The 22,336-nt window shown below is 40.2% G+C and overlaps 1 protein-coding gene across 1 annotated transcript in view; it reads left to right on the forward strand.

Moving 5' to 3' along the window:
- Positions 1 to 22,336, forward strand: part of LOC122803178 (angiotensin-converting enzyme 2-like) — a 476,585-nt gene that overhangs the window by 342,648 nt on the left and 111,601 nt on the right. The window contains exons 13-14 of the mRNA XM_044072792.1: positions 3,672 to 3,850; positions 18,873 to 18,931. Of these exons, the coding sequence (XP_043928727.1) occupies positions 3,672 to 3,850; positions 18,873 to 18,931 (238 nt within the window). The remainder of the gene's footprint in view (positions 1 to 3,671; positions 3,851 to 18,872; positions 18,932 to 22,336) is intronic.

The following is a 22,336-nucleotide window of genomic DNA, read 5'->3' on the forward strand; positions in this document are numbered from 1 at the left end:
GCACTGAGTGAGTACTTAAGGTGTTCCTATTGATGTGGTAGCTAGCAGGAACATCACCCTTAATGAAAGGGATAATACATTTTTTTGCATTACGTTTAAGGCCATGACTTTGGAACCAATTTGTTGTCGTTTCTTTAGCTGTTATGCAGGAGGTCCATCAGAGTGGGGTCTGACAATGCCTTGTATGCCAGGCATAGACTTCCCCTCAACAGTCTATAGGAGACAGAATACAGGGATAGTGCCTTGAGGTGGTCTGCATAGGAAGTGTTACTTATACCCTCTATTCTTTCAGTGAGGAACCTCTGTGGATATGCCAGTTGTTATATATGACTGGTTAGGTACATACCAAAAGGGGCATTGTACTCAGTGATAGGTCTGATGAATGCTGAATTCAGTGGAACAAAGACTTCCTTGGACCTAAATGCCATACCTTTGTTTATAGGTTACAGAACATAGAATGATTTTCTCACTACTATAGACATGTGATGATCAAAGGCGAGATTACTGTCTATGTGTGTCCCCATGTCCCTGACTACTGGGACAACTCTTTGTGATGTGTTTTTAATATGATGGCTACTAGGGGTGGATGACTACCCAAAGGATACTATTATGCATTTCTTGGCATTTAGTTTTAGTCTATGGCTCTGGCACCAGATGTTTGTCTGTGCAAACCCTTCCTAGATAACATTTTTGTGTTGGTGGGCGATTCATTGATAACGTCTAATTTTCAATCATTTGCAAATTTAGTCAGTCAGAGGCCATTGATGCTCTTCCCTCCAGAAATTAAGCATTCAGTTATTGTCCTTACAGTAAGGTGTCCCTGATGTTAGCCACATATCCTGGATTTTCAGGGGCTCTGTCCTTTATTCTGTCCTCTGGAAGTTGACAGGTATTGTAAGAAGTCAAGTATATTTTTTCAGCTCCCTCTTACCATCTTCTTCTTTTTGAGTTTTACTGCATTCCTCTTTCAAAGCTAAATTTATACATATCAGGCACCCAATCAAATGGATAGTACACTGACACCTGTTTCATCAACACCATTTCGTCAACGCAGACAGATGGTCGACAGTGTGAGATATCAACAATCCATGGGTAGGGGAATATTCTCTTTCCACGGGTATTGTGCAATCTCAGAATTAGTATGTACAATTAGTGGGGGGGGGAAGCAGGGGGATTGCCCCCTTCAAAAACACTTGTTGATTTAATCCCCAGAGAATGCAGAGGACATACTGATATTTGTAGATTCAATGTTATGACATTGATCTACTTGGCATCAGCATACTGTCCATCATACTATCCATTCAATCAGTTACTCAACATCTATATATATATATATATATATATATATATATATATATATCTATACACACACACACACACACACACACACACACACACACACACACACACACACACACACACACTAGGCTAATGGCCCTGGAACTTTTACAAGCCTAGCCCAAAGCATTCCCTGGCATTGTGCCGACCGACTTTAGTTCCCAGTGCCCTTATCAATTAGGGTCACTGAAGTGATCCCCGGGGTGAATTTTCTATTTCCCATCCACTCGTCAAGATTTCTCTTGAACAGGGCTAGTGAGGTGCTCTGCTTGACATGCATGGGAAGTCTATTCCAGGGCATGGGCAGTCTCTGGGTTAGGAACCTGTCCCTCCAGTATATTCTGTTGATTGAAGTAATGACGTTGAGATCCCTGGAGCATGTTGTATGGAGGGATTGGGATTTCTTTAGATGTAGTATATCTAACAGTGCTGGGTCAGATATGGCTTTGTAGGTTAAGCAGAGATTGCCTCTAAGTAGGCGATATGACACAGAGTATAGCTTGAGTTTTTTGAGTCTGCCCACATAGGGCATGTGTTTAAGTCCTAAGATCCTTTTAGTGAGGTATTTTTGTGGCCTTTCCAGTTGTTGTAGGTGTCTAGTGATGTACATGCCAAATAGGGTGTTGTACTCTATAATATGTCTAATGAGGGAAGAGTACAGGGAAACTATAGCATCTTTCTTCCTGGGTGCAAAACCCTTTGTAATGAGATGTGCCACATAGAAGGATTTTCTGACCACAGTGGCAATGTGGTTGTCAAAGGAGAGGTTGCTATCAACCTGTGTTCCCAGATCTTTTATTACACCTTCGGTGTTTAGTGGACTACCATTGATGTGGTGGTTCATGGGCACAGAGTTCTTCCCAAAGGGAATGGCAATGCATTTTTTGGCATTGAGCTTAAGGCCATGGGTCTGGCACCAGTCATTGATCTCAGTGAGGTCTTTTTGCAGAATGTCTATATCTCTTGGAGAGTCAGTAATGGCTCCCATTTTGCAATCATCAGCAAACTTGGTCTGCTAGAGTCCCTTTGTGTTGGCCTGGACTTCAGAGAAGTAGATGCCAAACAGAAGAGGACCCAAGACCAATCCCTGTGGGGCACCACTCGTGACTGGTCGATAGTCAGACTTGGAGTCTGCTACTTTTACAGCATGGGTTCTGTCAGTGAGCCACTTTGCAACCCACCTTGTGATGTAAGGGGTTATGCCTAGTTTATTGAGTCTATCTATGATCCCTGAGTGAGGAATGGTATTGAAGGCCTTGGCCAGATCGAGGTAGGCTGTGTGAAGTACCTTGCCTTCATCCACAGCTCTGGTGACAGACTCCAAGAAGTCTACCAGGTTGAGAAGGCATGATCTACCCTTCACAAATCCAAACTGTGTGAGGTCTAGAGTTTGTAGACTCCCTATGTCCCTATTTATAAGGTCCATGATGATGTGCTCCATAGACTTACACACCAGACTCATCAGGCTAATGGAGCAGTAGTTCCCTGGGTCTGTAGTCACTCCCCCTTTGTGGAATGGGGTAACCGTAGCAGTGTACCATTCAGTAGGAACAAAGCCTGAAGTGAGGCTGTGATTGAACAGAGCACACAGGTGTGGTGCCAGATCACTTTGTGATTCATGTAGAACAAAGCCAGGGATATTATCAGGTCCCGTGAAAGCTGTATTCTTGGCCTTGGACAGTGCAGTTTTAACCTGTGCAGCCATAATATTGGGTATTTGGTATTCCTCCATTATTATGATTGGCCTTTTAGGGAGTGAAAGGGGGGTGAAGTTTGGACTGAACCTGTCGGCCAGTATATTGGCAATGTCGGTTGGCTCAGTATAGGAGTTAAAATTTTGCTGTAGCTCAGAGCAGATCTGAGCATTGCCATGTAAATTCTTGACATATCTATAGAAGGCCTTCTGGTTGTCTTTGGTATCTGCTGCTGTTTTGTTTTCCTAGCTAGCTTTAGAGGATTTGATGAGGGATCTCATTTTTTTGTTGAGACTAGCAAGGGAGTTTTTCCAGTCTTGAGACTTCATCTTTTTCTGCAACAATTTCTTCCTTCTGTTGTAGAGTTTGTTTATGGTAGGGGACCACCAGATTGGCTTCCTTATTTTGGAGGAGAGCATCTTGGTTCTGTTGGGTATGGCCCATCTATATATATATATATATATATATATATATATATATATATATATATATATATATATATATATATATACATGTGTGTGTGTGTAATTGCTGTCCTATGCATTGCTTTAGTATCAGATCTCATGTTCTGGCATATCCTATTTAGTCGCCTTATCCAGCATGACTGATTTACTATGGTATTTTCCTTTTTTATTACAGAGACATGCTTCAGCTCGGAAAGTCTACATCCTGGACGAGAGTCCTAGAAAATATAACTGGAGACACACAATTGAATGTAAAACCACTACTCCATTACTTTGAGCCATTGTACAACTGGCTGAAAGAAAACAACCAAAAAAATGGGAGAACTGTAGGCTGGAATCCAGTGTGGGACCCTTGTATGTATATAGAAAATAATGTGTTTTTTATTTTTTATATTGTTTGAGTTTGTATGCTGTGTATAGATCACTGAATATGATTTGCTAAAGCAGGGACTTACTGCTAAAAGAGAAACATCATATCCTGTATTTAAAAGTTAGATACTAAGTATCTATAGCATTCAAACTACTATTCCATTAACAAAATACTATTTATGGTTCTTCTCTGAAGAAAATAAGCATTCTTTTAAAGTCCTGACATATAGTCTGTTATGCATATAGATACATAGAAAAAAATCTCCATTCCATGGTGGAATAGGACTCAACCTGACAATTAACCACAGTGAGTATTTTCATCATATGTTCAAGCCAAATCTACTCTCAGTTGACCACACTTCATCTATAAAGGGCTCTAAACCATGGAGCACAAAATGATTGCAGACATAAGTGGATCACTTCTGTGAGCAGAAGCTGTATGAGCCTGAGCTATCCAAATAAACCACATTTTATCCATTATTTGTATGTCATTTTAGTCAGTGCACTTTTGCTTGCATATACTTGTGGCTGCTGATAGCTTCAAAGAGTCCTCAAACCTCTCAGCTTACCTCACTGTTAGATTAATAAATTTATTCCGATAAATAAAAGAGTAAATGAATAGGCTTATGGCTTTTGGACAGATTGTCAAAAATGTAACCTACTATTTCATTAAAATGGTGAAGAATGGCTTCCGTCTACAACCATGTTAGTAGATGGGATACAATTCAAAAACAAGCAAGTCAAATGCTTATTCCTAAAAAGATGTTGACCATTCATTAGACTTTCTTCACTGAATGTTAATTACGTGGACATACCTCTGATCATGGACAGATTTAAGAATGACTTACTGTAACTACAGCTAAGAAAGAGGAATAGTTTTGCCATTTATGCACTTATACAAAACAATCCTTATCTGCAAAACTATGACTCAAGTATGCTGCTCCTTGTCAAGGACAAGTTAAAATATAGAAAGAAAAAATGAAATACAGTGAGATACTTTTTAAATGAAACAAACATTGATTTATCATGTGGGCAGATCAGCTTATCTGAAGAATCCTGCCATTCTCTTTTGGTAGAAAACAGCATATGGCAATAACAGAAAAAAAAAAAACATCTTAATATTATAGAAACTGACATTTGGTTAGCTGTGAAAAATATGAAGATTCATTCTGCTGTCTAAACAATATGGAATGATTGCAGTAGTGGACCAGGTTACTTTTCCTGGAATTAATTCAGCACTTCTTAAAGTCTGCTTATAGGACATGCTTCAAAGAAATCTCCATCTATACTGGGAGGTGGAACCTTGTAGTCACTGTGAAACAACAATATCCGGGGGTCATTCTGGACAATAGATTTCTGTTCCATCTGCTGACATTTCTCTAGATCAGAAGAGCAGATAACTTATCTCAGGCAGAAATAGTCATATTCAAGGAACAGTATATTCTTACCTAGGTTTCTTTAAGCCACCATTTCTACTCCAGAAGATAACGACATATGGAGAAACTGCACCACTGTAATCTTCGTGGGGATGGCAGTAGTGTAACAAAGATGCATCTCCCCAAATATATCTCTCCAGAAATGTAGCACATGCTCTTCTAGGACAGATGAGGCTTTCCTAAAGATGTTTCAGTAAATGACAAGAAAATGGATGTGTAGCTGTTTCTCAAAGAGAAAAACAACTGGTAGTGGCATCAGTGGGGGGCAATTAGCTTTGGTTAGAGGATTCATTATTTGTGCTGTTGTGAAAAAGAAATTAATTTGTATGGAGACAGCATGTGTACATGGTATGCTGGAAGTGAGAGCCAAGTTCTAAATACTTAGGATCATGTAAACAGCGGTGGTTATGGTGCTATTATGCTGTTACCAAGTGCATCTGATTAAACTACATGCTGGTGAATAAGTAATTTTCACAACTGACACAGACTGCTAATCATGCACACAGAGAAAAGCATTCATACAGTGCAAAACCACATACAGAACATCCTGGTCAATCAAAAAGTTACTTACTGAGCCTGTCTCAAAATACCAAAGGTTGGACTGTTGTGCTCGTTGACTTGTTTATGTGTATTTCTAGATGTGGATGTCACAGTCTCAATTTTCACCATGTTCTTTCCATACTGCCCAAAAGGACGCTGCTATGGTCATGCAATATGTAGCAAATATGAAGGATAACACATGCCTTACCAATGGCATGCTGCAGGGCTCTGCCACAGTCATCTCTGCACCTTAAAAGCATTTTCATGAGACTAAACAGTCCAGTGTGATATGCCTTGCCTTTCTCTAAACATAAATTCCCATTATAAGTGTAGTGGTCATGGGCCCAGGGAATGTCCTGTATTACTAGCTATCCAATCATTCATTATGGTGCAGAGCCACAACAGATGTTTGAGTCACATTTTCCTGTAAGTAAAAAAAATGTAGGATCTATATGACCCTTATACAGGTTTTCTAACACAATGATAAAAAATAAAAAAATAAAAATTTTTGCAAAGCTAATAAATTAGATAGAATACCACATCAGGCTTTATTTTTCATGTTAAAATTCTACTGAACTGTGACTGAAGAGTTAAAGCCATTGCATTTTCTAAAAGTCACAAAATTTCAGAAATGAAAAGTACACCAGTACTAAAGCACAAGTAATTAGATTACAGCAAATAGCAGCAAGTCATAAATTAATGTCTCAAGCATATACATTTTAAGAGGTATTTTATGCTGATCACATCATTTATGTCCAAGAATTAAGTTGCATTCAAGAGCTCCACAGGGAGTGATAGTACTGAGTGGTGTTTTCCCTATCGCACATCCAGGGTGGAGGGAAGAGATGATGTCAGGACAAACTGCTTCTGTGCAAATGGAGGGAATATGGGGGGTGTTGTTCATCCCGTCAGGATGAAATAGACGAACATGCGTGGCCTTTGTTCAAGCAGCTTTATTATGTACAAACACATCAGGATTGAGGTAAATAACTTTAACTTAGATAAACTTATAAACAGACGGACTATTTCTCTCATACATGCTCACTCTGTGGTTGCACTCTCAAAATGGCAGTGAAGCTAGCACATGCTTGCTATTTATATATGCATGTTTAGTCATTGGAAATGCTTCTTAAAGGTACAACACACACACACACACACACACACACACACACACACACACACACACACACACACACACACACACACACACACACACATACACACACATTCTACAAGGGGGATGGCTAGGATGTGAATTACTGACTCCCAAACCTGCAAAAACACATTCTGCAACAGTGGAAGTCAGTGCAAGGTGCAGTCAGTTATCCAGTAATAGCTACAGTCACCAAAGTTTGAATAACAGGCATGTATTGCTTAAAGCCTGTAAACAATCCGTGCATATTAGATCATATCTGCTCAGTACCTTGCTGTTCATATATTCAGAATTCTTACAGTTTGCGGTTTTAATAGTGTACATACACATTATAGATAACAGAAAAATGTAGTGCACATTCTTAATATATGCCAAGTAGTACTCCATTGTTACCTACACGTGCGCACATTCATAAGTTGATGATAATTGACAAATGTATGTCTTAGTCATTTAGGCATGTATTTGCCCACAGTTAGGTGGCATACTAGACCAACCCACAAGAAGAGCTCTGCAGTTATTTAAAGCTCTGGTGATTGTACCATTGATCATGTGTGTTGTACAATTATATGTTTCAGCATATGTATGGACAGATTTTCAGATGTTGGCTGTCTTTCTGTATTCCACATAGAGGCTTATGCGTTACTATGGCAACATGATCAGAGACCATGTACTTGGTGATTCCTAAGTTGGTGAAGATAGCGCTCATGGGCATGTATGTAGCAGCGTGTACACAGAGACACACACACACACACACACACACACACACACACACACACACACACACACACACACACACACACACACACACACTATGGAAGAATGTAGGATGAACCTTTAATTATGCAAGTGCACATGTAAGCCATCAGAGACAAGGGTTAGGTGCATAAACAAAACACCCTCATTGCTGGGATGCTGGTAAGGGAGGCACCAGGCTACATAAATAATGTAGCAGCAATGAAAATATTCTTTAACAGTGTATGTTTTACCCTTACCTGAACAGAAACAAGTCAGAAAATATCCATGTATTTAATGTTATTAAAAAATCAAAGTAAAAATACTTTTTTTACAAATTAGTATTCTTTCTCCTCTTACTGTCTTCTAACAATTTTCATTTTCCTCATTTCTCTTTTATTAACAAACATCAGCTGAGGTCAAACAACCTTTCGCACGTCATTTTCTCAGCTAACATTTTTCTGATAATTTCTACATTACTTTTGTCTTCTAAGTATCCACACTGAAAGGGATTAAATGCCATCGCCTTAGTGACCCTCTTAGTATGGCTTATAAATAGATTCAGTATATTATCAGGAATACCTTTTTTGCTGTGTCCATGATGGTAATGTGTGTTCTGTATCACACCATGGATCCTAGGTAATGTTGCTAAATTATACAATATTCTATATGGCTAGCTATCAAGCAAGTAAATATGCTGGGGAACATGTTTGAAATGGATCATCTGTACAAAACAGCAGTGATGAGTATTTAACTCATTACATCCAAGTGACCCCTCCAAGTGCATCTGCTTTTACCTCCTACTGACGCCTCTAGTCATCAAATAGTGCTTGTTCATATTTGCAAAAATAATTTCAAAACCGTGCTATGTACAACAAGGTTTTAAAAGATTTCATCTTAAAGCTTACACAATGGCAAACTCAACTGTATTAATATCTGACCTCTTGTCTAGTGCAGGTAAAGAGATATTAACTGGTGTTTATATTAGGGTTCCTATCAGAAGAGCGAACACTTAAAATAGCGAATGTTCTTCTGTTGAACTGTAAACACCGAAACTGCAAAATGTCAATGGCACGGAACTTGGGACTTTGTTGTTTTCTCCACTGTGGTGCAATCTCGGAGTTGGTATATTTAAGTTGGAGGTGTGTGGGGGCACAGCCCCCCACTTTATTTTGTCTGTACATTTTTTTTTCTGGATCAACGATTTTTTTCCCTGGGGAAAAAAATCGCTGTTCCATGCCTTCGACATTTTGATGTTTCGTGTTTTACTGTTTGACAGAATAGCGTTCACTGTTTTCAGCATTCGCTCTTCTGATATAGACCTTTATATTATATTAATTTATACAGATATAATTTTCACATTTTTCCAAATATCTCAACAACCAAGTAACACAGACAGAATTCATTAGCTTCATATGAAAGATCTCAGCTAGATGAATAAAATGCTGCTGACAGTATGTGTGTAACTTGAGTGATTGCTGAGATACTGTAAGTTGTTTACAACATACTACGAACATAATAGTTATTGTGTTTACTGTGACTTATAAAATTCAGTTCAAGACCTAGAACCTAAAGAATGCTTCCACTATAAAAATAGTTTATGCTGAAGAGTTTGCCATTTATACATTTTTCATAACCCCTATGGTTCCAGTGATATGAACATTTGTTTGAAATGTGAGGACATAATTTGATTTTTGTCAAAAGGCTTAGGCTCCGCCCATTGGAAGTTACAGTACAGACTTCCTGAGCTCCATTGGAGTGAATGAGTTAAATGAATAAAAAAACTCTAAGTGCTTTCAATGCTTTTTAAAAAGTATATAAAACATAGATAATCCAAAAAGGGGGCTCAAAGAACACTTCTGCAGCATACCTCTCAACACTTTCACTGATTTCACAATATGACCACTGATAACTGAAGACATGTCCAAATTCCATCAACCACATATTTTATTTTACATACCACCTTTTCTCAACTTTGTAAAAAAGTACATTGTTAGGGGATATAATCACAGGCTTTGTCAACAGTACAAATCACTCCTTCCCTGGCTACCCACTCATATTGCCCGAAAAGTATTTTACAGTATATAAAATCTGTCCATACACAAGCAACAATTGAAATTTCCACAGAGAAACCTTACTAGGCCTAAACAATATGTCTTACATGGATTTACTCAAAGCCCTGTCACTATACTCTGCATTCTGCAGACTTCTAAGAGGTGTCTGACATATAAGGTATCCTCTGACCTAATACTGAAGGATTTACTGCACATCAGCAAGTCAAATGGCATCAAAAATACTTTGTCTAGGAAGCTAAACCTCTTCTGCAACAGCAGCATTAAGATTTGGAGGGACAGGTTTATCTCACACAGGATACTGCTGCTCTGGAACAGATTCCCCAGCCATGTAAAACAAAGTTCAGTCCTGTCCATATTCAAGTACAACTTGGATCTATGGATGGGAAATATCTATACTACCAAGGGAAAGAAGGAGTTCCTAAATGCTTTATCCAATGCATGGGTCCCCTCTAATTATCTATGGTATGATCCCTGTTATTCTCACTAGGGGTAATAAATAATTATTGACCACTGAATTGGTAAGGCCAATCTAATACCAAATCTATCCACAACCTGTTTTTCCCATTTTTGCCAATTGAGTGGGGGTGTCAGTTCAACAGTGACAATCATCCAGAGCCAAGATTTACACCACCGGGTGGCTAGCCTTGCTGCAGATCTTGTCTAATACCAAATGGGATAAGCTAATTCAAGTACCAAAAAGAGAAATTGGCTAGACTTAAAATGGCCCACAAGGACTGCTTTCCTAGTACTTAACTATGACTCTATAGCACAGAATATCCTTATGTTTGATACGAATGCTAACACATGGGATAATATCTCTTTATCTGCAGCATAAATACAACCATTTTATAATCACAGTTACTGAAAGGTACTGTTATTCAGTCATCCAAATGTGTAGTATTATGTCCCCTGTCAAAAAGCCTTACAAATTCTTCATAATCATAACCTGAAACCATCCATGACAAAACCATACACTGAACACAGCAATGTCAGTCCTTTAGTATCTCATAATACTCATATGTATACCATCCAGTACTGGAGATAAACACCTCCTCATAGTTTGTATGACTAATTTTAAGTCACTTTATATATATGGCTTCTTAAAATGTTCATGAAACTTTTAAGCAGATAATGATTTTTCTTCATATCAAAATGCCAACATATTTTGATCTATAAGTAAAGCAATTTTTCCTGATCAGTATTCATGGAATCCTTACACTTTTCTTGGTAGCATTGTTGAAAATGGCCCTGCATATTCTGTAATCTGTACTTATTTTTTTTTCCCTTCTTTCTGTCTCAGAGTTAAACGATAAAGTATTGCTTCCATAATCAATGAGACAACTGTTTTTAGAAATTATCAAGAAAGTCTTTAACAAATGATATCTTTTTCCACAATGTCATCATATAGCATATAGCTATGTTTCCATCATTCCTTTTACCTCTTGACATTTTGTATTTAAGTATATTCTACTCTACTGCATTCTTCTTTAATGTCTTCTACTACCCCTCAGTAATTAAGGGTGTTCTGCTCTTTGATGAGTCACAATTATTCATATATGCATTGCACAAGGGCAAACTCCTGTATCCTGACAATAACCTGAATGTTAAGTTCCTGAATGAGCCTCAGAAGTCAGGTAGTCAAAATAAGCAGACATCTTGAAGAAGTGTGCAGCGAAACAGTCACTCATATAATACTAAGTGAAAAATGTCATGGCAGACAAGGAGTGACCTAATGTGCAGAATAAAAATTGCAGTAGAACACATATTAAAAACTAGGTGGAGTATGCATCTAAACACAAAAATGTAAATGTGGCTGACATTTTGGAGACAAACACCAGAGACTGTTTGACACAGTCAGAGTGTCAAACAGTCACAGCCCTTAAGGCCAAACACAATGCCAGACACACTAGTCATTGGTGACTCCATAGTCAGACACACTGACGTCCCGCTCACCAGACTGAGTAAGGAGAAGGTCACAGTAAGCTGCCTGTCGGGCACTAGAATCCGCCACATAACGCAAGCACTCAGGTCTCTCAACAGCAGGTACAAGTACGACTCAGTCATTGTCCACGCTGGTGTAAACGACCTGAGACTTACCTCCTTGGACTACATGAAAAGAGACATTGAGGAGCTCTCTGATTATGTAGCCCAGGCAGGTATGACCCTGACCTTGAGCAGTATCCTACCTTCACCAAGAATGATGCCACAATACAGAGATAAGATGATCAGCTTTAACAATTGGCTTAAACTCTGGTGTCATTCAAAGGGGATCCAATGTCTGTCTGCCTGGGATGACATGCTGGACAAGCCACACTGCTTCGCAAGGGACGGCTTGCACCTGTCACCCCTGGGATTCGGATATTGGCAAAGGCTCTTGCCACCCCATAGTGCCTTTTTAGGCAAGGCTCAAATTCTAAACCTACCACCCTAGAACACAAAAAAGGAAAAAAACTAAGGGTAATGCTGCTCAATGCCAGAAGTCTCAATCTCAAAATGCACGCACTCGAGGCCCTTCCCAGTATGGAGAACATCGATGTCTGTGCTGTGACAGAAACCTGGCTCAAGGCTCCTGAGAGCACCCCAGCACTATCAGGTTTTACCTCATATCATGCGTTCCGGCCCCAAAATCCGGACAATACCAAGAAAGGAGGGGGGGTATCCATATTCATCAAGGACACCCACACCTCAAGATTGGTGGCAACGCACGATGCATCGGAGACCATCCAGGTGCAATTAACCATAGGCAAGACTGCTCTGCAATTTGTAGCATGTTACAGGCCACCCTCACAAACTCAGGAACCTCACATGGCTTTCCTGAAAACACTGGAGGGGATAAATGTATCTCCAAACACCATCATACTAGGTGACTTCAATTACCCTAATATAGACTGGGAACACTACTCAAGCCCAAACACCCTAGCCCAAAAGTTCCTGGAATTCATAAACTCAAATGCCATGGAACAACTAGTCACCATCCCCACAAGAGGTGAAAACATACTTGATCTCATCATCACGAACATGGGAGCACAATGTTCATCACCGGAAGTATACCCCTCACTGGTGAGATCAGATCACAAACTAATCTCGCTGGAGGTCCTCATCCCACCCCCACCTGAAATAAAAAAGACCACAGTAAAGAACTTCTCGAAAGCCGACTTCACACTTCTAAAGACTAGTGTGGTCTCCTTTAAGGCCCCTGAGCCGGCGGAAAACAGTACTCAAGCCGCTGAATCACTTACAAATGCCTTCTACCAGCACTTGCAGGACTGCATGGATAAGGAAATCCCAAGCAAAACAAAGACTCTTTGTACCAAAGGCAAGCATCCAGTCTGGTGGACCCCAGCCATAAACAAACTCTACAACAAAAGGAGGAAGCTACTACAAGATAGAGCAAAATCCTTAAAGGGTAAGACACCTTTGATCACTATAAGTAAAAAAACTAAGAGCTCTCATAAAATCATCCAAAGCAAATTTTGAGAGAAAAATAGCTAAAGACTCAAAAGACAATCATAAGGCCTTCTTTAGCTATGTTAGAAACTTGGGAGGAAACTCCCAGATATGCTCAGAATTAGTTCAAAATGATGTAAAGATTACTGATCCTACAGACATTGCCAACATACTGGCTGACAGGTTCAGTGCAAACTCCCCCCCCTCCCCCCCAAAAGGAGAGATATCTATACCAAACGATTGTAGCCCCCCAAACATCTCTAACGCCCAAGTGAGAACTGCTCTCTCCAAGGCAAAAAACACAGCATCCATGGGACCTGATGGTGGCCCCGGCTGTGTGCTCCACGAACTCAACGAGGAATTAAACCCACAGTTAGGACAGCTGTTTAATCGTAGTCTCACCTCTGGATACATACCCAGGGATTGGCGCACAGCGACTGTCTATACCAGAGGATTGTAGCCCCCCAAACATCTCCAATGCCCAGGTGAGAACTGCTCTCTCCAAAGCAAAAAACACAGCATCCATGGGACCGGATGGTGTCCCCGGCTGTGTGCTCCATGAACTCAATGAGGAATTAAACCCGCAGTTAGGACAGCTGTTTAATCTTAGCCTCACCTCAGGATACGTACCCAAGGAGTGGCGCACGGCGACTGTGGTCCCACTTCACAAGGGCGGTGCCTCCACCGACCCTGGAAATTACCGTCCCATTAGCTTGACAAGCCTTATCTGCAAAGCCATGGAGAGGATCATAATGGAACTCATAAATAAAGACATAGGAACTTGCAGACTTTGGATCCAACCCAGTTTGGCTTTGTCAAAGGCAGATCATGCCTTTTAAACTTGGTTGACTTACAGTCACCAAGGCCATTGATGAGGGAAAGGCAGTCCATACAGCCTACCTTGACCTGGCAAAGGCCTTCGACACAATACCCCACTCAGGTATCATCAAACTCATCAGCTTGAATGTAAACCCATACATCACAAGATGGGTTGCAAACTGGCTAAGTGACAGAACCCACAGGGTCAGAGTTGCTGGAGCCATGTCAGACTCAAAGTCTGTCACAAGTGGTGTCCCACAGGGCTCAGTCCTGGGTCCACTCTTGTTCGGCATCTACTTTTCTGAAGTACAAGCAAACACAGGAGGGTTATGGCTGACAAAGTTTGCAGATGACTGCAAACTGGGCAACATAGTCGAAAACACATCTGACACAGATATCCTTCAGAAGGGCCTCACAGAAACGGATAACTGGTGCCAGAGCCATGGCCTAAAGTTAAATGCCAAGAAATGCATAGTCATACCCTTCGGGAAAAACAAGGTTACCCCTAGCTACCATATAGGTGGCAATCCACTGAGCACAGAAGAAGTCATCAGGGATCTGGGGACCCAGGTTGACAGTAGCCTTACGTTTGACACTCATGTTGCTAAAGTAGTTAGGAAAACCTTCTACATTGCCCACCTGATCATGAAGGGATTCACATCTAGATCAAGGGAGGTCATCGCCCCTGTACTCATCACTCATTAGACCTATGATTGAGTACAATGCCCCATTCGGAATGTATCTGACCAGACACCTGCAGCAGCTGGAAAGGCCCCAAAAGTTCCTCACCAAAAGGATAAAGGGTCTCAAAAATATGTCTTATGCTGCCCGACTGAAAGAACTCCAGCTCTATTCAGTCTCATACCGCTTGCTCAGAGGTGACCTGTGCCTGACATATAAGGCCATGTCAAACCCTGATTTGATGAATATGCTTCACCTCAAAAATCTAGATCCCTCAGAACCACAAGGGCGGGAGACTTAAACCTTGACACGGTTATTAATAGAACATGCTGGAGGGACACATTCATCACCCAGAGACTCCCTATGCTGTGGAACAAAATCCCGGTACATGTGAGGCAGAGCACCTCGCTGGCCTTGTTCAAGAGGAATCTTGACCAATGGATGGGGGATCGCAGATATACCCCAAGGATTACTTCAGTGTCACTGCTTGACAGAGGCACAGCAAAATAATAGGCATAGTTTTATTCAAACTAAAGGGGTGGCGAAAGCCAAATAACTATGGGCTAGGCTTATAAATGCCCTTGGGCAGATAGCCTAGTATGAACCTATGAACCTATGAACTTCACAAAGGCGGTGCCTCCACCGACCCTGGAAATTACCGGCCCATTAGCTTGACAAGCCTTATCTGCAAAGCCATGGAGAGGATCATAATGGATCTCATAAATAAAGACATAGGGAATTTGCAGACTTTGGATCCAACCCAGTTTGGCTTTGTCAAAGGCAGATCATGCCTTTTAAACTTGGTTGACTTTTTCGAAACAGTCACCAAGGCCATTGATGAGGGAAAGGCAGTCCATACAGCCTACCTCGATCTGGCGAAGGCCTTCGATACAATACCCCACTCGGGTATCATTGAAAAACTCATCAGCTTAAATGTTAACCCATACATCACTAGATGGGTTGCAAACTGGCTGAGTGACAGAACCCACAGGGTCAGAGTTGCTGGCGCCATGTCAGACTCAAAGCCTGTCACAAGTGGTGTCCCACAGGGCTCAGTCCTGGGCCCACTCTTGTTTGGCATCTACTTTTCCGAAGTACAAGCAAACACAGGAGGGTTATGGCTGACAAAGTTTGCAGACGACTACAAACTGGGTGCCGTAGTCGAAAACACATCTGACACAGATATCCTTCAGAAGGGTCTCACAGAAATGGATAACTGGTGCCAGAGCCATTGCCTAAAGTTAAATGCCAAGAAATGCATAGTCATACCCTTTGGGAAAAACAAGGTTACCCCTAGCTACCATATAGGTGGTAATCCACTGAGCACAGAAGAAGTTATCAGGGACCTGGGGACCCAGGTTGACAGTAGCCTGTCATTCGACACCCATATTGCTAAAGTAGTTAGGAAGACCTTCTACATTGCCCACCTTATCATGAAGGGATTCACATCTAGATCAAGGGAGGTCATAGTCTCCCTATACTCATCACTCATCAGACCAATGATTGAGTACAATGCCCCATTCGGAATGTATCTGACCCGACACTTGCAGCAGCTGGAGAGGCCACAAAAGTTCCTCACCAAAAGGATAAACGGTCTCAAAAATCTGACTTATGCTGCCCGACTGAAAGAACTCCAGCTCTATTCAGTCGCACGCTTGCTCAGAGGTGACCTGTGCCTGACATACAAGGCCATGTCAAACCCAGATTTGATGAACATGCTTCACCTCAAAAAATCTAGATCCATCAGAGCTACAAGGGCGGGAGACTTAAACCTCGACACGGCTATTAATAGGACGTGCTGGAGGGATAGATTCATCACCCAAAGACTCCCTATGCTGTGGAACAAAATCCCGGTATATGTGAGGCAGAGCACCTCGCTGGCCTTGTTCAAGAGAAATCTTGACCAATGGATGGGAGATCGCAGATATACCCCAGGGATTACCTCAGTGTCACTGCTCGACAGAGGCACAGCAAAATAATGGGCATAGTTCCCCAAACTAAAGGGGTGGCGTAAGCCACAAAACTATGGGCTAGGCTTGTAAATGCTCTCGGGCAGATAGCCTAGTATGAACCTATGAACCTATGAACCTATGAGAGCACAAATATTTTATTTATTTTATTTTCAGTTTGATTACCGGGGAAGTCCACTGGGCCAAGAAGTGCCCATTTTCAGTGGAGGCCCGGGGAGAAAAGCTCCATGAACAGTATAATACAATATAGGTTACAAAATGCAAATAAAGGTTGCAAAGTGAAATACCATACAGTATAGGTTGCAAAATAGAAAATAAAAGTTACAAAGTGAAATACAAGAGTAGGGTTCATACATTTGAGAGTTGCAGAGTGTAATATGCATTATGAGACAGTTTAACAACTTGACGACAGAGTGTTTTTTTTTTTTTTTTTTTGATGAAACAATATTTACATGCTTGGAGACAATTAAAGTCTGCTAGTTCTGGATCTTTTGAGAAATAAGAATAAGTATGAGAGTATAGTGGAGTGGGGGTAAGGAGAGCTTAGTGGGGAGTCCCTAGAATTTAAGTGTGGCGAAAGCAGGAGCATTTCCATTTGGAAGAGAGGTGAAGAAAAAGTTGAGTTTTGAAGGATTCAGTGTTGGGTATAGTCCTAAGTGAAGGAGGCAGAGAGTTCCATTTAGATACACATGACCTATGCAATGACATTTTGGCATTCAAATTTCCTGAAAAACCTCAACTAAAGTAAAACAAAGAGAAATATAGATGACAGAAAAATGTAAAGACATACACTGCACTGAAATATTTACAAAAGGCATCAAGTATCCTATGAATTTAAAAATGTGACCACAAATGATTACTGTCAAGGACAATATGCTTTAAAGTAGCAATATGTACTGTTGACATAATGGATAAGGTGATTGTCTCTCATGCAGATACATTTGATCCTAAGCTCTGGTCAATTCCTTTATGGAGTTTGCATTAGCTCTAAGAGCCACTGGGAGTTAACGCAGAGTTAGAGTTAGGAAGAGGAGGAGCAGGAGGAGGACTTTAGGTTTATGGAGTGACTGGGAGTTAGGGCGGGGTTAGGGAAGGAAGGGGGATTTTAGGTTTAGAGACTGATCAGTAGATTATAGTTAGGGAGAAGTTGGAGATTTTCAATTTAGTGAGCAAGGGGTGGGGATAGGGGGTTAGGGTCGGGATGCGAAGAGGATTTTAGGTTTAGAGAATGATAGAGATTTTTTTAGGGTCAGGGTCTGGGCTTTGGGAGAGATAGTCAGTTTAGTGGCAGTGCATGAGAATCAGGGTTGTAGGAGTTAGGGCACTTGCCAACACAAGCTACTGGCAGCAGTGAAATACGTCATGTGCTAATAATGGTACACAAGCACTTGTAGTGGACCCAAGTGTTGCAGATAGGCAGAAATCTGCATGGATATTATACCTGTTCATTCATAGTTACATAGGACATTTAAGCAGAGTGTGTTTTGGTCTATGAATCATGTAGCTGTTTTTTTTTTTTTTTTTTTTCTTTTACATTTTAATACTGCACTGATCTTCTGGCTTTCATTCTGTGCTTACTAATCCTATACTCGGTTAATTAAAATGCTGAATATAGTCAGCTAAATATATACTTAAAAGTAATACTAAAATTATTTTGAATGATTTCATCTGTCTCTTGGTAAGATTCAGACATGAACCAGAATATCTTATATTCCATTTTTTTTTTAATTTTTGTGTAGCACAGAAAGTTGTGAATATGTTGCCAGTTACAAGTAATGTGTTATATTTCAGTGTATTTTTGTTTTCCTTTTAGCTCATTAATGACATTTATTGTCATTGCTACTCAAATCTTGCAAAATACATAATTCTGCTTATAAAAGTACTTAACTTGATTTTGTAATATGCATTTTCAAAAGAATCGTGGATGTGCTGTTTTGCTTTCAGAGTGAATTGACTTTGACACTACAGCTTTGTAAAAGTTTCTCCATGGCTAAAGGCAAGACTGATTTTATGCCCTTTGTTCTGCTGAAAAAATCACTCTGAAAGATGTTACATATGGAACAATGCTCTAAATATATTATCTGAAATTATATGTGCATTTTTTGGCATGATTAGTCCAAAAGAAAATCCTGATACTATGTTGTGTGTTCTCAGACTCCAAACATGCTACCAAAGTTCGTATCAGTCTAAGAAGAGCACTTGGAGACAGTGCTGTAAGTATCACTCAACAAAATGTTGTTAGTAAATTATACTTGGCTCCTTCAACTGAAATCTCCAGTTATGAATTTTTAATGTGTACTTTTTCATGACTGTAACATTAAATGTGTTGCTTAAAGACAATAATTCTGTTTCTAATAATGTTCAAATTTCTCAGCAAGGTAAGATCACTTTTCAGTCTGTAGCACTGAAATCCACTAATTCTTGATGTGCTGTCTCTCTTTTTCATAAACAACCTCAGTCTGCATTCCTGAGCCACATAACATGAAAAGAATGACTTCATACCTCATTTACTCCTCATTTTGTGTCCTGTGCCCAGTACGTGGTCATTGTTAGCACAGCGTATTTGATATGGCTCAAAGCATAGGTCACAGATACCACATGAGAATAAACATCTGATCTGTCTACAGTCTGCAAGTTAACCTGAAAAGCTAGATCATCAGCTTGGTCAGCAGAAGAAGAATGACTTCAGCTGTATTTGTTAGTAGGGGTGTACACTGTGCACACAGCAGCCATAATGGACCCCCCCCCCCAGGAAAAAGCATAGGTCATGCATGGGCACTGTGGTACACAAAACCTTATTCAACTCCCACTTGTAAAAGATATAGGTCATGTGACAGCATTGCAGAAAATAGAATGCATTCCTGCTATAAACATTGGTGTTTTGGCAATACCTAACAAAGACTGGCTTTTTGTTTATAGTGCTGCTTTAAAACAAGTCTCTGCATGACAGTTTGGCAGACTTATTTTACAATACAGTATTGTGGCAAGCCTGTGTGCGATGATCTGAGGTATTGCCATCATGCCAGGAGAAGTAGGGCAGTGGATGTGTAACATATGCCAGCACAGCTAGCTGGAATATTGTAAAGAATTATATCTTATTTGAATATCAAACTGATTTGTATAGATGTTTGTGCTGGAAATGTATTTGTAAAGCTGTTTGCGTTAAAAATGTATCAACAGTGTGCCCTGCTAGAAAGCAAAGAAATGTGCATGCATTACTGTAACTGTTTAAAGGTATATGCTTCAACAGAGGATACTGGAAGACAAAAGGTTAAGCTCAGTCCCAGCCAACGTTGGAAAATAGCTGAAATTAAATTAGGCCATAAAGATTGTATCTTACAGTTCTGATTGCATCCAGAGATGAAATGTCTATGAGAAGCATGGCTTAGTAGCTCTGTGGGAGGAGTAGAAGTGTTTAAATTGTTTTATGACTTCCAGGAGCTACAGCAAATCTTAGCTAAGCTCTATGTGTATGTATTATTGACACACAGGTGCTAAATCCTGGCAGCTTCTAGCCAAAGGGAATAGTATAGGAACCAGATGTCAGATGACTAGATATGATGTCATCCTGTAAGCTATCCCAGAAATAATATTTAGATATTATATTGAGAGTCAGACTGGGCAGTATGTTTCTTGGAACCTGATATAGAATGATCCCTCACCTACTTCGTCTTGCCTTGCTATATGAAGTAAGAAGGAACAGTAAATCTCTAGAACCGTCAGGAAACTATAGTGAGGAATAGTTAACTATTGTTTTTCTGTAACTGTATGAATCTTTCCAGCTGTGTTATTTTTAATATTTCCTGTGACTGAAACTCTGGTGTTTACTATAAATAGATATTTTGTATTTTCATGCTCTTTTATTATTTATTATTAAATATATTTAAACTTTTCATTGTGGCTGGTCCTTTTAGAAAATATTTAAGATTTGAGAGTATTTGCATATATTTATTTGGTAATAACAGTGGCCAGTCCTGAAGTCTGGCTGTTTAGTCAACATTACCATTGGTATTAGTATTAACTTCACTCAGTATAATTGCATACCCTTTTAAGAGTCTTATAACAACTGACTGGTGGCAGTGAATCTACGCTATGGTCTGGGCAAAGTTGGTAGACCGTGTAATCTGTGCCAGCCTTTCCCAGGTGTGTGTGTGTGTGTGTGTGTGTGTGTGTGTGTGTGTGTGTGTGTGTGTGTGTGTGTGTGTGTGTGTGTGTGTGTGTGTGTGAGAAAATGAAATCTCAAAGAGTGTGTGTATGTCAGTCACTTGGACCTGGCTTGGACACTCAGCTGAGGACTTAACCCTATAGCTGAGCTAGCTGAGCCAGTGGGGAGCATTACTGGGGACCTGGGAAGAGACAGAGAGAGAAACCCAGACCCCAGGCTGAGTGTATTTCCTGTGGGCTCTTAAGGGAAATTGTACTTGATAAAGAGTGGTCTGAATCTGGAAATACTAAGTGTATCCATTTGTATTCCAAGTGAACATCTCACTCCAGTGTCACCAGTAAGGATTCCACCTCCTTTATTACTGGCCCAGAGAGGAGAACGTCATACTGTGTATCACACATCATGGTAGCCAGTCCAAATGCACCAGTGTTAATATATAAGCTCCCCCTGGTACCACAGGAGTGCATTTTTACAAATGCCAATATGCAGTACTAGCAAGTGCCTGCACTGCAACATGGCAGCTAAGCCTACAGAACTCCACTAATTTAAGTGTCCTCCACACCATCCGGAAAACCTTTGTCTTATTTACTCACTTTTTGTCTTACACTTCTGGGTTGTGCTCCATCCTTTTTTAACACATGCTAAGTGACCAAAGGCATACTGTAAAGTGAGGAGGAGCTAATGTAATTAGGTCGAGTTCTATATGCTCTGAGATACATTCTAGAGTATTTTCCAATCTTTTGGTCCAAAGATGGCATGATCAAAATTTGTCACTAAGTAAAGAAATTCACTCTTTTTTCATTTTTTTTTCTTTAATGGAAGAAATAAATTGTGTCCAAAACTTAATGCTTAAAGCTGACAAAATAGAAGTGATACCTAAGAATACTGCCGCCTGCACTCCACTTCAAAAAAGTCTCACACCTACTCTATGATTATTTTAGAACTCATTCATGCATTCATTAACTTACTGTTCAAACCTGCTTTATTGTATTCAAGGTCACATTGATGTTGGATCATTTACCTGTAAGCAATTGATGTAAGGCATGGAATCAGTTTTGAACACCAGTCTAATACAACACACACACACACACACACACACACACACACACACACACACACACACACACACACACACACACACACACACACACACACATACCAATGTGAAATATTCCAACATTAGTCGTGTAAAGTCAAATTAATGAATACTGATGTTAGAGAAAGATGTCAGGTGAGACTGCATTCCACTGATAATGGAACACCTTTGCCTAGTATTTAGTGCGCCTATGCAGTAAAGAAGGCAATAGCTCTATATAAAAGGTTTTAGCACTGAGATGATTTTGTTTTTAGTAGAACCACCATGTATGGATACTTTCACTTTTTGGTTATAATGCCAGTTATATAATCAGCTTTTTTTTGTTCAGACTACTCACTGGTAGATATAGCATAAAAT

The sequence above is a fragment of the Protopterus annectens genome, chromosome 5.part1 (genome assembly GCF_019279795.1).
Source record: "Protopterus annectens isolate FY-2018-M chromosome 5.part1, PAN1.0, whole genome shotgun sequence".
In the NCBI taxonomy this organism is placed as follows: Eukaryota; Metazoa; Chordata; order Ceratodontiformes; family Protopteridae; genus Protopterus; species Protopterus annectens.